This window comes from Podarcis cretensis (genome assembly GCF_951804945.1).
Source record: "Podarcis cretensis genome assembly, chromosome: 2".
NCBI lineage: Eukaryota > Metazoa > Chordata > Lepidosauria > Squamata > Lacertidae > Podarcis > Podarcis cretensis.
The window spans coordinates 68,932,890-68,947,970 of NC_137171.1; the positions used below are offsets into that span (position 1 = coordinate 68,932,890).

At 47.9% G+C, this 15,081-nt stretch overlaps 1 protein-coding gene and 1 long non-coding RNA gene across 3 annotated transcripts in view; one reads left to right on the forward strand and one right to left on the reverse strand.

Annotated features, from left to right (window-relative positions):
- CLTB (clathrin light chain B) lies at positions 1-14,831 on the reverse strand. 2 transcript variants are annotated; one of them, XM_079968336.1, is made up of 6 exons: positions 14,465-14,831; positions 12,075-12,121; positions 6,209-6,326; positions 5,014-5,125; positions 4,032-4,085; positions 1-3,235 (listed from the first exon to the last, which is right to left on the reverse strand). In XM_079968336.1, the coding sequence occupies exons 1-6, from the start codon at positions 14,646-14,648 to the stop codon at positions 3,064-3,066; spliced, it is 687 nt and encodes a 228-aa protein (XP_079824462.1). In that variant the 5' UTR covers positions 14,649-14,831; the 3' UTR covers positions 1-3,063. The 2 variants fall into 2 exon arrangements, with proteins under 2 accessions (XP_079824462.1, XP_079824463.1); XM_079968337.1 differs by lacking the exon at positions 4,032-4,085 and having other exon boundaries at positions 14,465-14,826.
- LOC307211607 overlaps positions 8,414-15,081 on the forward strand; it is a 21,244-nt gene continuing 14,576 nt past the window's right edge. Inside the window, exons 1-3 of the long non-coding RNA XR_013836526.1 lie at positions 8,414-8,678; positions 9,442-9,589; positions 13,268-13,463. This is a non-coding gene — a long non-coding RNA (uncharacterized lncRNA). The remainder of the gene's footprint in view (positions 8,679-9,441; positions 9,590-13,267; positions 13,464-15,081) is intronic.

Genomic DNA, 15,081 nt, shown 5'->3' on the forward strand with positions numbered 1-15,081 from the left:
TGTGAATGGAGTAGTGGCAGTTTATTGATAATAGGTGGTTTAACAAAGTCACAGATTGTAATGTTGGGGGACAGAGCAGCTGCAGGCAAAGCTCCCGCCTCCCCCAAGTGCCCCCCCCAGCTTACTGCTGCCGCCACTTGGGGTGCCAGACATAGTAGTAGTGAAATTCTGGGCTGACTGGGTGATTCCAAGCAGGGGCTGTTTCTTGCTACTGGACTCCGGTGCAGATATCCATCCCGGGGTACAAAGCAAACAGCTTGGTTTCCAGAGGATACGGTGAGGAGTGGTCAGACCACCAATGCTCCCAGCTGTCTCCTCTATGCTGTGAAGTTCTCTGTAGCTGATGGTGGAAGAGGGAGCTGCCATCAGTCTGGAATCTTTCACTCGTCTCTAGCTCTTCAGATAAACTTGAATGTGGATTGTTCAAAAGGAAACATCCCTAAAACAAACCCTTGTGAAGAGATATAGTTTTGTCTGCGCTTCTCTTAGCTAGCAACAACAGCCCCCAAACAGAGAGTTGTAATGCAGTTGTCACAAACTTTATATTGCAAATCAAAGCATCTTTGGCCAATGGGGCATGTTGGACAAAGACTGGGCAGGCTTTTTGAGCTGCATATACCGCAAGGCTCCCTCGATCCTGCAAGGTTGTTGTACTGCATAGGGTTTGTTTCCAAAGCTGTTGGGCTCCTGATTAGAGAAAAGCATGAACCTTATTAAACATTTTACCTAAAAGAGCTGCCTTTCCCCATAGGAACACATCCTTTTTTCTGGAAGCTGCCAAGGCCCAGACCAACCCACTTTTTAACACTGTAAACCGTTTCCCCTGCACGACGCTTATCACATCATTTTTGAAGAGCAAGGTGCTGATGCAACAGTCCACATGTGGAAAATTCAAATGTTGTCAAAAGCTCCTTGAAAAAACTGTCTTTCCTGGGATAGGAAGTTCCGTTTCCTCTGTGGGTCTTTTTTTTTATACACATGCTTCACTGTTCAAAAATGATACGGTGAGCTTAGCGCACGAGGACCTTAACACATTAAATAATATACATGGACATAAGCAAATCACAAAAGCAGCTCCCTGCAAAGCCAACCCAAGTAAGGAGGTGAACCCTGATAATCTACGTATTCTGTGCTTACAGCTGTTTCTGCGGTCTTGAAAACTTCGCCAGCAATGCACAACCAGCCCAGATCCCCCTCCCCCAAATGGCCATATATTCCTGAGACTCCAAAATACGCACTTGCAGCCACATGTGGCCATTGTGCTTTTCTGCTATTTGGTTCACATTCACTCAAGGTGAAGAACCTTCATTAGAGGAGCCAAGCAGCCCCTCACAGCAGAACATACACCCAATGGGAAAATGAGCAATCTGTCGGCTCCTCTCCTGGTATAAAGGAAGAGACGGCAGGAGCCTAAGATACAGGCCAGCAGTATGGAAAGGGACAAATACTACAGAATCATCACTTACTCTTCACACAGCACTGGGAGAGTGGACTGGTCTCAGTGTAATTTCAGCTCCACGTTTGTTTGTTACCTGGGCTGGGGAAACCTAATGGCAGCAAGTTCATCAGCTGTACCATAAGGTGTCCAGCAAATCTCTGAATCTTTATAGAGGGAAATCAGCCTTCAAATCAAACGTGTAGGCTGAAATCCTACACCCACTTACTTAGCAGTAAACCTCATTGAACTCCATGGAACTTACTTCTGAACAGACATGATTGTGCTGGTAAAGTGTTTTAAAACTGCAATCCTGTGTGCATATATATATATGGAAGAAAGCCCTGTTGGATATACTGTAGCACTTTGTTCCAAGCTGCACAGGAATGCGTTCTCAAGTACAGTATTTGATTTGGGGGTGTTGACTTACTATGGGTGGCGGCAGTAAGAGAATGGACCTTGGCTTGCTTAGAAGCCCAAAAGGCATAGACAGCTCCTAGTGGGAGATGAGTACAGAATTGCCCTGCTTTCATCTACCTTCCCTTTGAAGCACACAAACTAAAAGAAGCAATCTCTCCGAGAAAAAGCCAGTTAACCCCATATCACGTCCCTGTGCTTAGTGTTGCCTTTGCAAATACAGAATAATATGCCTTGAGGGGCACATGTGTGCATGTAAATGAGAGAGGTGGGGAATGAGAATATGAAGGAAGTGCTCAGGATTCTTTCTTGTATTCTTCCCCTTCTACATCACCTAAGCCAAAACAGGCTTTTGATTCAGGAATAACTAACTGGTGGTGGGGAGAAACAGCATTCCACTCAGTGGAAGCAAGTCTTAGCACAATGGCTTGTTGTCGTTTCCCCCTGCAGCTCTTTCATGACTTCAAACAGATCTTAAGTTCAGCCCCTCCATTACAATTTCAGCACACCAAGTCTTTAGGTCAGTTTTCCTCATTGCCCTCTCCCTTTTGTACATCCCTCCCCACCGCCCCCTCCCCAGGGCTTGCAGACACCCTCCTCTTTCTCTGCCAAGCCTGTCAGGCACCAGCTCGGAAGCACGACTAAGCTCCAACGCTCTACCTACTCTTGAGGGTCACCGCTCACTCTCACTGGGGGTAAGCAGCAACAAGAGCGGAGCCCCTAACTTGGGGAATCCTGCATGCAGCCTTGGGCTCCAACTGAGTGGTGCCTCCTGGGTCTGGTACAAAGTATTGGGAAAGTGAACTGTGTTTTGCCTACTCTACCGGCCAAGTCTCATGGGATAAGCAGGGGCCAGGGAAGCCTGTTAATGCCCCAGACGCTAAAACAGGGAGTGACCTTTCTCGAAGGCAGCAGGTGTGTGAACCAAGGAGGGCAGCTGCCCAAGGAACCACGCAGTTAATAAATATGTGGAAAAAGATACCAATGCACCCTTTAAGCAAAGTAAAACCAAGGGGGAGGGGTACAGGCAACCACTCGGCCCGAGTGACGCAAACGCACGGAGGAGAGAGGAAGGGGCAGGGGTGGGATGCTTTTGGTGTCCCCTACTGGTGGCCGTCTAAGCCTGTTGTTGTGCAGCAGCGAAATCCGCTGGCCAAAGAGCAACTCGGCATCCTCACCCCGGCCCAGCCCCCAGCCCCTTTCTAGCTTGGCTAGCGGGCCAGGGGTGTCTGTTTGAGAGAGATCAGCACAGAGCGCATGCGCGACACATCCTTGGACTGCTTGCTGCTCTTGGGGTTGAAGTCACAGAGTTGGGCCACTTTCTCCCATTCGGTGCCGGGCATCTCTTCCTTGGACTCCTTCATGAAGGCTTCCTCCGAGGCCCTGGAGAAGGAGGCAAGCGAGCAAAGGGTCAGGCTCAGAAAAAGAAGCAGGCAAGCACCTCCTTATCTATGGTACTATGCCAGTCAGGTAGCCAAGAGGAATTGCTTGGTTAACTGGAGATTGCCTTTCACATCAAAAGAAGATTAAAGGGCACTGCCACTTACTTATCAGGAAAGAACAATCAACAATAAAGGAATGGCCTTAAGTGGCAGAGAAACACAAAGCACAATTAGTAATGGAAACACTTTCCTCACGTGTCATGTTTGTTATAGCTGCTATAATGTCTCGTTGCTTTATGTGTAAGTTATTTCGGAATATGTTTGTATTTCTAAGTAGCTTTCAGTTCACCTTTCTGAACTCAAACAAATTAATATTATTTGTTTCCTTTTCTGCAATAAAAAGTTCTCAAAAGAAAAGAAACAGCACATAAAGATCAGCCAAAACCCTCTTGGGATAGGAATGGCTCTGAGTACAACAATATCAAAGAAGCACTAGACTTTCTAAAGGAAACTGGGGGAAACTATTCAGTCAAATGGCTGCACTCATGCTCTGAATATATGCCTGGAAACTCTCTGTATAAAAGGGAGGAACCAATGCAGCATTAGCCATCCTGAAACATTTGCACAAGCCCTTTCTTCACTTGTAAAATGTCTGGCAACAAAGAGACCCTCAAATGCACACCTGAGCTCTTGTGTAACTAGCAAACTTAAGCTTAGGGAATAGAGCCCAACAGCCGCATACAGGAGATCCACTTAGGAAAGGACCCAAAGGGGAAAAGAGCAATAGAGAGACGTACACGTAGCCAATCACATCGGCATCCGGCTGCTGGTAAAAGGCTTTGTCAGCAATCCTACGGTGTGACCCAGAGACAGAAGAAAGCAGCACAGCAGAGAGGCAGCAAAGAGTTAAAGAGAGAAAGGTGGGTTAGTGCCCTTGGAGGAGCAACAGAATCAGACAAAGCAGGAGAAGAGGCATGGGGAAGCTCCCATGGGTTGGTTAGAAATTCATTAGTCAAACGCTTAGGAGTGACAGAAGGCAGCCCCCTTATGGAGATGAAATATTTGGCATGGTCCATAACCCCACAAAAACAGAGACAGCAGCTTCTGGGAAGCAGCGAACCCAAATCTCAGATTGACTGCAAGGGAGTCAAAGGAAACCCACCCAGGATGTTTGCAGTAACTAGTCTGGCAACGCCTTGAAGTCATGCAGCAGATAATGTGGAAAGGCTCGCCTGCGTGTTGCAGATCTGAATGCAAGAGTGACCAGTCTTGCTGCCTGGTGAGGCACTCTCACCAGAATCCATTACAGTGGTACCTCGGGTTACATACGCTTCAGGTTACAGACTTCGCTAACCCAGAAATAGTGCTTCAGGTTAAGAACTTTGCTTCAGGATGAGAACAGAAATCGTGTTCCGGCGGCGCGGCGGCAGCAGGAGGCCCCAATAGCTAAAGTGGTGCTTCAGATTAAGAACAGTTTCAGGTTAGGAACAGACCTCCGGAATGAATTAAGTACTTAACCCAAGGTACCACTGTATTTGGCCCATATAAATTTATTGCACAACTGTGATGGTGTGGCCTGGTAAAAATACGGTTCAGGGTTTTTATCTCCAAGCTCCCTTACCCAGCCTGCCCCCAGGGATGTGTGGGAGCCAAAAGAGCGAGGTCCCTTTTCTCAGGCTGCGCTATGGCTCCCAGGGGCAGCTCTGATACTTTGGCAGGTGCTGGGGGTGAAGTGAGCTATTATTGGCAGGGGCTAAAAGCTGTCCAGCACAGTCATACCTGTTGTTGGCCCTGTTCCTCTCCATCTGCTCATTCTGCCGCAAGTTCCACTCTTCCAAGTCCTTCTTGGCCTTTTCACGCCATTCCTGCTCTAACACCTTGGAGGTCACATCTGAAAGGAGAACGACACATAACTGCTGGGCAGAAAGATGACGACAGAGACAAGTCTCAGCCGCAGCCCAGCACCTCACAAAGCTGGCCCTGAGGAGATGCTGAGAATAAAACCTAGGACCTTCTCCATGCTAAGCAGATGCTGTACCGGTGAGCTGCTGTCCTTTTGCCACAGCCCTTGGAAGGAAGCTGAGGCAGGGAGCTGCTGGCTGTAACAATATGGAAGAGCCCCTTCACAAGGTATAGCCCAAGTGCTGCTCTAAGCAGTCTCAGAACACAGATAACAAGGGCAAAGATGTGGGCACACAGGCAGTGGACTAAGTGGAAATGAGGGAGGAGCCTAAGCACTAGGAGACAAATCAGTGTACACCCAACTAGTCAGGCTCTGTGTTATGAAGGAGGCCTACTAGTTCTGTATATCCAGCTGAAGCCCCATGAAAATAGCTCTCCTGAGGTGAAGCTTGTGGCTAAAATTCTGTCTAGAACCCCTAATGTATATGTCTTTCCCTACTGCCTTCTCACTATATTTGGATGTTTTAGGTTCCATTGCTATCTTCTTAATTATTCTATGTTTCCCAACTCCCTCAGCCCCAGCCACATCTATGCCCCTGTTATCCTAGTGGCTTTTCATCCCCTGCAACCCTGTACAGCCCTACAATGACTTTTTCATTTTACCCTTTAAAGTTCCTTCTTGTAGCCTTTTCTCTGATGAAATCCTCCTACCCCTCATTTCATTATTCACTGGTTTCTGCTCCTGGGAGCTGGCTCTCCCATTATCCAGAGTGAGAAAGCTGATTTGGGGTGTCAAACTGTTACTTATTTTAATTGTTGTATTTTTATAGCCATGGAAGAGAGAGACACTTGGGACAATTTTCTGCCTCTGGTGCCCAAATAACTTGACTGGCCTTGGGTACTCAGCACTGCCTCAGACATCTTTGCTGGCTGGGGCTGATGGGAGTTGTAGTCCACAGCACCTGGACGGAGCCGGATTGACAAAGTATGTCATAACAGCTTGGGCCAGCTCTGTCTGCCCCTCAAAAAACAGACATTTGTACAGTGTATATTTGCTCCTTCTCATTCCTACCCAACTCCTGCAGTCTCTTTTTCTGCTCCTCTCGCCATTTGCGGATGCTCTCAGGCTCCTGCGTCAGCCGGTCAGCTCTAGCAATGGCTGCATAGGCATCCGTGGGCCCATTGGATTCCTTTAAGCAAAAGCAACAATTTGTGAGATCCAGGCTCTCTTTATTCATAAAAGCATTTATGTATCACTGTATCATAAAATATATCAAAGCAGTTTACAATAATATCTATGTAAAATGAAAACACATACAATGTAAAATGAAAACACATACTAAATAAATAAATAAATAAATAAATAAATAATTTTTTACTTATACCCTGCCCATCTGGCTGGGTTTCCACAGCCACACTGGGCAGCTCCCAACAGAATATTAAAAACAATACAAAGCATCAAACATGAAAAACTTCCCTAAATAGGGCTGCCTTCAGATGTCTTCTAAAAGTCAGATAGTTGTTTATTTTCTTGACATGTGATAGGAGGGCGTTCCACAGGGTGGGCACCACTACCAAGAAGGCCCTTTGCCTGGTTCCCTGTAACCTCACTTCCCACAGTGAGGGAACCGCCAGAAGGCCCTCGGAACTGGACCTTAGTGTCCGGGCTGCACGATGGGGGTGGAGACGCTCCTTCAGGTATACTGGGCCGTAAGAGTCCATCAACTAACTGTTATGGAAATATGCATTCTGAATTGCCTGCATAAACTAGGCAGAATAGAAAAGTTTTCAGTAAGCATTTAAAGGTTGAAACAAAAGGCGCCTACTGAATCTCTATTGGCAGAGTATTCCACAGGACCGGGCCACCAACGATAAAGGCTCTATTTTGATGTGGATTTGACATCAAATGAGCTTTGCCAACTCAGGAGAACTTTGGCAACTCACCCAAAACCACAGTTCCAGGTTCCTTCAACCCACAGCCAAGACAACCTCTGTCGGGGAAGCTGTGGAGCAGTAGGGTGGGCATACCTAACCTGTCTCTTTGACCCAACACCAGATGCAGGCCCCCAAGAGAGAGGAGTTTCCCAGTGGTGGGAAGTCAACTCCTCTCCCATACCCACCATAGTCTCAGTCAACCACAAATCTATGTGGAATAAGAAGCAGCATGAAAAGTCTTGCACCAAATTATGGTGAAGTCCTAATCCTAGTTCTCCAGAAGATATAAACAACCTTTTCCCAAGGTCCATTCTGTGAACAAGGTGGAAAAGAATGGAAACTGTGAAGAAGGTTCAAGAGTCCTAGCACAACTGCCTGAAAATTATGGTACTATTTATTTATTCATTTATTTCATTTACGAATTGCTTCCTATGAGGTATCCCAAAGTGATTTACACATATATAAAACATAAAAAAAGAAGGTAAAGGACCGCTGACAGTTAAGTCCAGTCGCGAATGACTCTGGGGTTGTGGCGCTCATCTCACTTTACTGGCCGAGGGAGATGTTTGTCCGCAGACAGTTGGCCAGCATGACTAAGCCACTTCTGGTGAAACCAGAGCAGTGCACAGAAACGCCGCTTACCTTCCAGCCAGAGCAGTACCTATTTATCTACTTGCACTTTCAAGTGCTTTTGAACTGGTAGGTTTGGCAGGAGCTGGGACCGAACAACGGGAGCTCACCCCGTAGTGGATATTTGAACCGCCGACCTTCTGACCGGCAAGCCCTAGGCTCAGTGGTTTAGACCACACAAATATATATATATATATATATATATATATATATATATATATATATATATATATTAAAAGCAATTCTTAAAAAGTGATCATACATATAAAAAGAGCTTAGAACAACAGCACAGGCCTAAAATCAGTTCAATTCCAAGAGAAATACCAACTGGGGTAAAAATTTCAGAAGGCTTGTTGAAAGACAATAGAGAAGGTGACCGATATGCAACGGGAGGGACTTTTGAAGGGTAGGTGCTGCACACTAAAGGCCCAATTCCAACACCATGTGGAATGAACCGCCTGGTAGGATGGTTTTTGCAATGATCAATTGGGTATGTAGGGGGTGAGACAACATTTTAGGTATCCTAGACCCAAGCTGCATAGGGTTTTCTGCATCAGTACGTACCAACACCTTGAAGCTAGTCTGGTATAAGCTTATAGGAACAGGTCCTTCTGAAAGCTACACTCCTATGCTGCCCAATAGAAACCCTTCATTAGCCATGTACCTGCCCAGCCTTATCCAACGTGCTATTCGCTGCCAACGTGATTTTCATGTCTGTGCAACAGGCAAGCACCTACAGTTCTAAGGAGGAACGGCTGCAAGCTGTTCCTCTGTGATGTCATCCCTCTGATGTCACAGTAGGTCTTGAGAAGGTTAGTGCCTTTTTGAGGAGATCTTTCTCTGATCCTAGCCGGGCAATTGTTTCAATCAGCTCTAAAACCACTTTGACACCACCCAGGGCCATTGTCATGGCAATTACTGCAGCCTCAAGCTGAAATCATGCGGGAAGTGCTAGAAGTGGTCACCTTTATTTAAAGGCTAGTAATCATAGTAATTAAATAAGCCAGCTGCAGCATTTGAGAAGGCCCACAGTATCGGTCCCATTTACATTCAACATTTTATTGGTCCACAGTCAGACTCCTTGCAGTTGATTATTTACTGGCTCTCAGCGAAGCAGCTCTCCTACCCAGCCTTTCCATCTCATTCCAAACATCAGAATCAATTGAAGCGTTTATTTGAATTTTAGATTCCATTTCAAAAAGAAAACAAATTTCTATGACCAAATTTACACAAATCAAGTGATAAATTTTTTTCTGGACCGGGCCACTGAAGGTGAGGAGGAAGGAGAATGAGATTTCCCTCCCTTCAAAGCAACAACAGAGTCTTGCCCCATGCAAAAAGCTAGTGGGTCAGGGAGAAAGGTTCAAGTCTAGCATCCCCCTCACCTCTCTAAATGGTTCAGTCCAGGAACAGTATTACTACAATCAGGAACTGTACCCTGAAAAGTTTTTATGTGATATAAAAAGATAAATGGGACGGGGTGGCAGGTGGAGGCTGAATCTCATGAGACTGCAGTTCACGCCGAGGCAGAGCCCCCCCCCCACTACATCAGGGATGTGGGTGACCTGTGGCCTTATGGGTGTACTTCGACTCCAACTCCCCTCAGCTCCAGCCACCATGGCCAAATCAGTTCAAAAATCCTTAGGGGGTGAAGGGATAGGAACTCACAGCCAATTCAGGAAAATGCTGAAGGCTTTTCCACAGATGCCACAAGATTCTTCTTCATTTTTGCACCAACAGACTAACACAGCTAGCTCTCTGGAACAGATACCTGAAGACAGTTAGCTATTCAGTAGTCAAGGTATGCAAGCAGGGACAGGACTGGCTGAAAGCTGAAAAAATCCCACTATAAGAGGGAACGGCTGACCTTACCATTAGGCAACGTGAGGTGGCTGCCTGATTTCGAGTGTCATGAAAAGGCAACAAGCTGTTGGCTATTTTATTACGATTGCATTTTTACTGTTAGCACTTGTGCCAGAATAATTTGTGCAGCCTTACCATTTTGTGGGATGGGGTGCTCTTTCCTACTCTGGGCTGCCCCTGAATTTCCACAGAAGGGGCTTTCCCCTTAAGTTTCATGGGGCACTACAGAATTAGCCTATCTAATTCTCCCGGTTTGTTTGCCATTCCTTCTTGCAACATCTGTAGTTGCAACAAAGCTGCAGTGCAGGAATAATTTGATAATGGGGTAGAATTGGCCACACCTGGTCTCTTGTGAGAGGCAGTGAGGTAAAGACAAGGAATGTGTCACTAGAGAGAAATGTGATACATGGCTAGCAGCCACAGGAAGGGAAACATTAAAGTCAGATGAGGTGGGGTGTGGCAAAAAGGCTGCACTCGCATCTAGTCCTCAAGGAAGTTTTTATCTGCCACCCGGCAGCCTACAACATAGAAACCAACTCCTAGAGGCTGAGGAGTCTGTGCCTCCCCCAATTAAATATTTGAGCCGCCACCCAAGTTGATGGGCATTGTCAATTCAACTGGTGTGTGTGCACCTTGTCATGTGATGGATTGTGCTGGGCAGGGATTACCTGCCCCCCAATATTTTATTCAAGTTGGCACTCCTGGCCAACAGGTTGTTGCCTAGAGTTTTGGTTTGCATTAAATCAGCTCTATATTGGGGGCACCACTTTCTTCTTACTTCCCCCGTAACAACAAGAGGACTCCACACTTTCCCCTCAAATCCTAGGCTCTTTAAGGGAAATTACTCCAGCCCTAAAACTGGTGTCCCTCGTGGAATGTGCAAATGAACACATCCACACCTCCAGCCTGAAGAAACTGGCTAAGACTGCCTTAAAAGTCTGGCTGGACTATTTTCCAAAGAGTAAACATGCTTTGACATATGTGCATGCAAGCATTATTAAGATGTTAGCACTGTCACTCCAATATAATTCCACAAGTATTTCCCAGCATGCCTCAAACTCTCTCTACAACCTTGAGTTTGCTATTTTGGCTGGCTCTCTGGCTATATGAAAGCTTAGGGTCCACAAACTGTTATCTTGATTTCTTATGTCTAGAAGCAAGTAAGAGAAGGTAATGCCATAGCTCAGCTGTCGAGCATCTGCTCCACATACAAAAGACCTCAGGTTCAATTCCCAGCTTCTCTAGGTAGGAGGGAATTCCTTGCCTGAAACTCTGGATAGCTTCTGGCAAGTCTTTGTAGACAACACTGAGCTAGGTGAGCCAATGGTCAGACTCTGTATAAGGCAACGTCCTATGTTCCTAAAGATAGGTGAGTTGCTTTTCCAGAATCAAAAGTCAGACTCCAAGGGGGTTCAAGGGAGAGCGAAAGGCGGCTGCAATTAAGCGCAAAGCTCTCTCAGCTTCACAACTATTGCTGCTTGTTGTGTAGAGCAAGGCTATTGGATTACCCTCCACCCGCACCCAAATCCGCTAATCTAATTAAGTCTACCCATCTCCAATGGGATTATGCTGCTATAAAGCAAGTCGATACCACAACAAGGAGGGAGTGAAGCACTCCACAACAGCCGCTGCTTCTCTGTCTACCCGAGCAGACCGGGCTTGTTCCTACGTCATGGTGTGGGATGGCATCCGAAAGGGCAGCGCGTGTTGAATTCCTCCTTGGCAGCTTGTAAGTAGTTGCCCACACACAGCATTGTAAGAGCGCTAAGCAACTGGAGGCTAATGTCAGCAGAAACGGGAGGCTAAAGGGCCCGTGTGGAGGGAGAAGGTGCACTTACGGAGCACCATCTGACTAGAACGCAAAAGACAGCACAAAACAATTCTTTCAGCCGTCGTATCAGTAGCAATCACAGCAGCACAACATAGGAACCACGTGTGCCCGCCAGATAACCATTCAGTTTTCAAGACTAAAACAAAACAAAACAAAATCCAACCAACCCACAGACAGACAACGAAAGCCTCTGACTTCTAGGACTTTGGTCCATTTGGCTCAGTGTTGTCTACACTGACTGGCAGCAATTCTCCAGGATAGCAGGACCAGGGACATTCCCAGCCCTAGTTGGAGAAGCTGTGCATTGAGAAAGGGGCCTTCAGCATGCAAAGAAAGCCAGGTCCTCTACCACTGAGCTGTGGTTCTTCCCCATCTAGATCCACATCCCTGCTATATGTGATGCCCATAAGCAGCTGCAAGGGTTGAATTATTCTAGGGGAAGAGAATGTTATAGCCAATCTCAACTGGAAACAGAAGGGCTGGTGGCTAGTATTCCAGGTCACCCACAAACCTGTCCCCTTTTCTTTGAGAAAACTGCAAAGAAGCCGATAGTATCAGATGAGATGCCTCAAAGAACCTGCTCTGAACTCTGGGGGTCTAGTAATTCCTGCTGGGCATCTACTACACAGGCTACATTCACTGGCCCCATAGACCACAAGTTTCTCTCAGAGGATCTCACCTGATAGAGGTCTCCGTTCACGGTGGCCCCATTGCTGTCAAAATCAGCTGCAGAAGAAAAAAAATAAAAACATGTTAGTAGCCATTTGTGCCACTTAAGCTAATGGAAGCTGTAGCCAAAAACATCTGGAAGGCAGCAGGTTGGGGAAAGGCTGGTGGAATGGGTTATATTATGGGACCAGCTGTCTGCCTCACGGTTTGACTGGGTTACAAAAGTGGGAGGTCTGTGACCGACGGGTAAACACAGTAATGTGTGGAAGCTGGAAGACAGAGAGAAAATCCAGAGTCTCAGAATCTGGGGACAGAAAGTGCAGGAATCTGGAATGCTCACCCCTATATTCCAGCACCCCAAAATAAGTCCTAAGTAGCCAAGCCAATGGTTGTGGTTGCTGTTAGAGTCTTTGGTGCAACCTTCTCAGTAAAAGCCAGTCCATCAATTTGTGTCTCATTTTCATTAATCTCTAAGCCCTTGGATAAGGACCTGGTAACTGTGGCACCTGTGAGCAACTGCTGAGATCAGAAGTTCTGCAATTATTAGAAGCCAGAAGCCCCCTTTCCTCAGCACTGCAAGCAAATCTGATAGCAGGAGATGATAGGAATTTACTTCAAAATAAGTCCCCACTGAGTTAAATGGGACATTGTAATTTTTGCACTGAGGGTAAGGAACAGTGGGATGTTACTAAGAAAAGCTGGTTAGATGAGGGTGCAAATTGTGTCCATGGATTTCCGTAAGCTAGAATTTAATTCATCAGATGCATGAACTGATGTGGGGAAATAGTGGGAATATAGGAAAGAGTGGGCGGATGTACAATGGAAGAAACAAAATTAAGTTAACAAATCAGCAGCTTGATCCCATACATGTTTACTTAGAGGTCAACAGAATATATACAGTACTTGAGATCAGCCAGTCCACAAGAAGAAGGGGGCTGACTCCAGATATTTAATGGGCTGTAAAGAAGCGGGAGATCCCTTGTCAACTGTTTAAACAGGTTCTGAGACTCTAGGCTGCTTACTTGGAGCATGCTTGGAAAGGCCAAATGGGGACAGTGTGTTTTCAGTTCACAAGGCCTTTGAAAACAGTAACTCTGGCTAAAGAGTGTAACTTTCTTGCTTGGGAAGAAGATTGTTTCAGGGCTCCTGACTAAGCAGAGCCAAGAATGGACTTGTCTTTTTCACTTGTTCTGTTTTCAACAGCAGCATGACATGCAGAAATTACCAGAAGCTTTTTTGGCAATGAGATCCAGCAGTGGAAAATCCCCACAACCCAGGCTGATGGCAAAAGCACAGGAGCAGGCCAGCTGAAAAAGTTGACAACCCTCAGCAGAGCTAAGGCAAAGGAGGAGAGTAAGTCAAAGGACAAAGGGGCAGCATTCCTTGTGCTTTTCCCATGGTAAGAGAACCTATTCCTTCCTTTCCTGACACCACTTCCTTGTAGATGCCCTTGCTTTTCCTTGGCACCATGCACACACCCTGAATATTCGGCTGCACCCAGGAAGCCTGGATCTGGTCTGGCAACATTTGTAAGGACTCCTCCCAAAGTCGGCCTTGAGCTTCAGGAGGCCTGTCTCCTAAGAATGGTCCCTACCTTCTATACCATCTCTCCCCAGCCTAGCACTTGGGCCTAATACTTGCCTGCCTCATCCCAGCCAAGGAAGACTAGTGAGAGCTCTCTCTGTGGGTCATGCTGGGGCTGTTCTGCTTTGGGCCAACTGTTCACACCTGGCCAAAAGATGCTAACCATTCAAAGATCTTAGGTGTAGAATGGGGCATCTGCATCAGCAGAGGGTTGGCCCAGATGGTCTTTGAGACCTCTCCCAACTCTGATTCCCTTCCTGTGGCTGCAGATGTTGTCCTGAAGAGTAAAAGGCCTCTGCTTCCTATGAGTCCCAGATCCAAAGCACACCTGCTTCCTGACCTAAAGGGCTGAGCTAGAAAAAAAAAGGAGGACAGTGCTCTACCAAAGACTGCACCAAAAGCAGGCAAAGTTATAATTTGTAGCAGAGGCAAAGAGATCTCTGCCAGGATGCTGACGGCCAAGGCCTCGGGGATGGCGGACAGGGAGTACCACTTCCTCTTCTCCCACCCCAAGGAGCGGCAGGGGAACCTCAGAGGCTCCCTCCAAGCCAGCCTTCTGTCCACCGCTTCATCTTCATACCCAGGCCGAGGAGGAATGCACAGAAATGCACACGGGGAGCTGCCCCAGCACCGAGTCCGGCAACTGGTCCATCTAGCGGCGGTACTGGCAGCAGGGTCGAACCCCTGACCTTCTGCATGCCAAGCAGGTGTCCCGCGGCGCCTCCCCCGCCCCGACCCCCGAGAAGCCCGGCTCGCCCGCCGCATCTCGGCGCAGGCCCGCGCGCCGCTTCTTTGCCCTTCGCCGCTCCGGCTCACCCGGCGCCTCGGCTGCCTCCTGGCTGCCTCCCGCGGCCCCGTCGGCGGTGCTGAAGCCCTCGTCGTTCTCGATGCCCGCGATCTCGCTCTCTTGCTGAGCCAGGAAAGCGGCGGCCGGGTCCTCTTCGGCGGCCTCGGCTGCTCCGCTCTCCGACGAGGAGAAGAAACCGAAATCATCAGCCATGTTGCCTCCCCCACCCCGCCAGCTGCGCCTCCCGACCCTTTCCTTCCTCGAGGACGACGGGCAGGCGACCCCAGCTGCGCCGACGGCGCTCCTTGGCTGCAAAGGTAGGCGCAGAGAACCGCCGAGCGACGAGGAAGCCCGGGCTCAGCTGTCACTGCGGCGGCGGCGGCGTCGGGCGGCGGCGGGAGGAGCCTGGCCGCGAGAGGACGGGCGAAGGGAGGTGACCTCACCAGCCAGGCTGCCGAGGAGCCCAGGAGCCGCGAGGGGGAAGCACTGCGGCGCCTCCTGCTTGCCATCGGGTTGGCCCGGCGGAACCGCCGCCGTCGAAAATCAGAGCAGTTCCGCCCAAGGAGAGTTTTGCCAGCAATCGTGACGGCCGCAAAAGATGGCATCTTAAGGCCGCCGGACTTATTTTTGGCTAGTCACTTTTTGC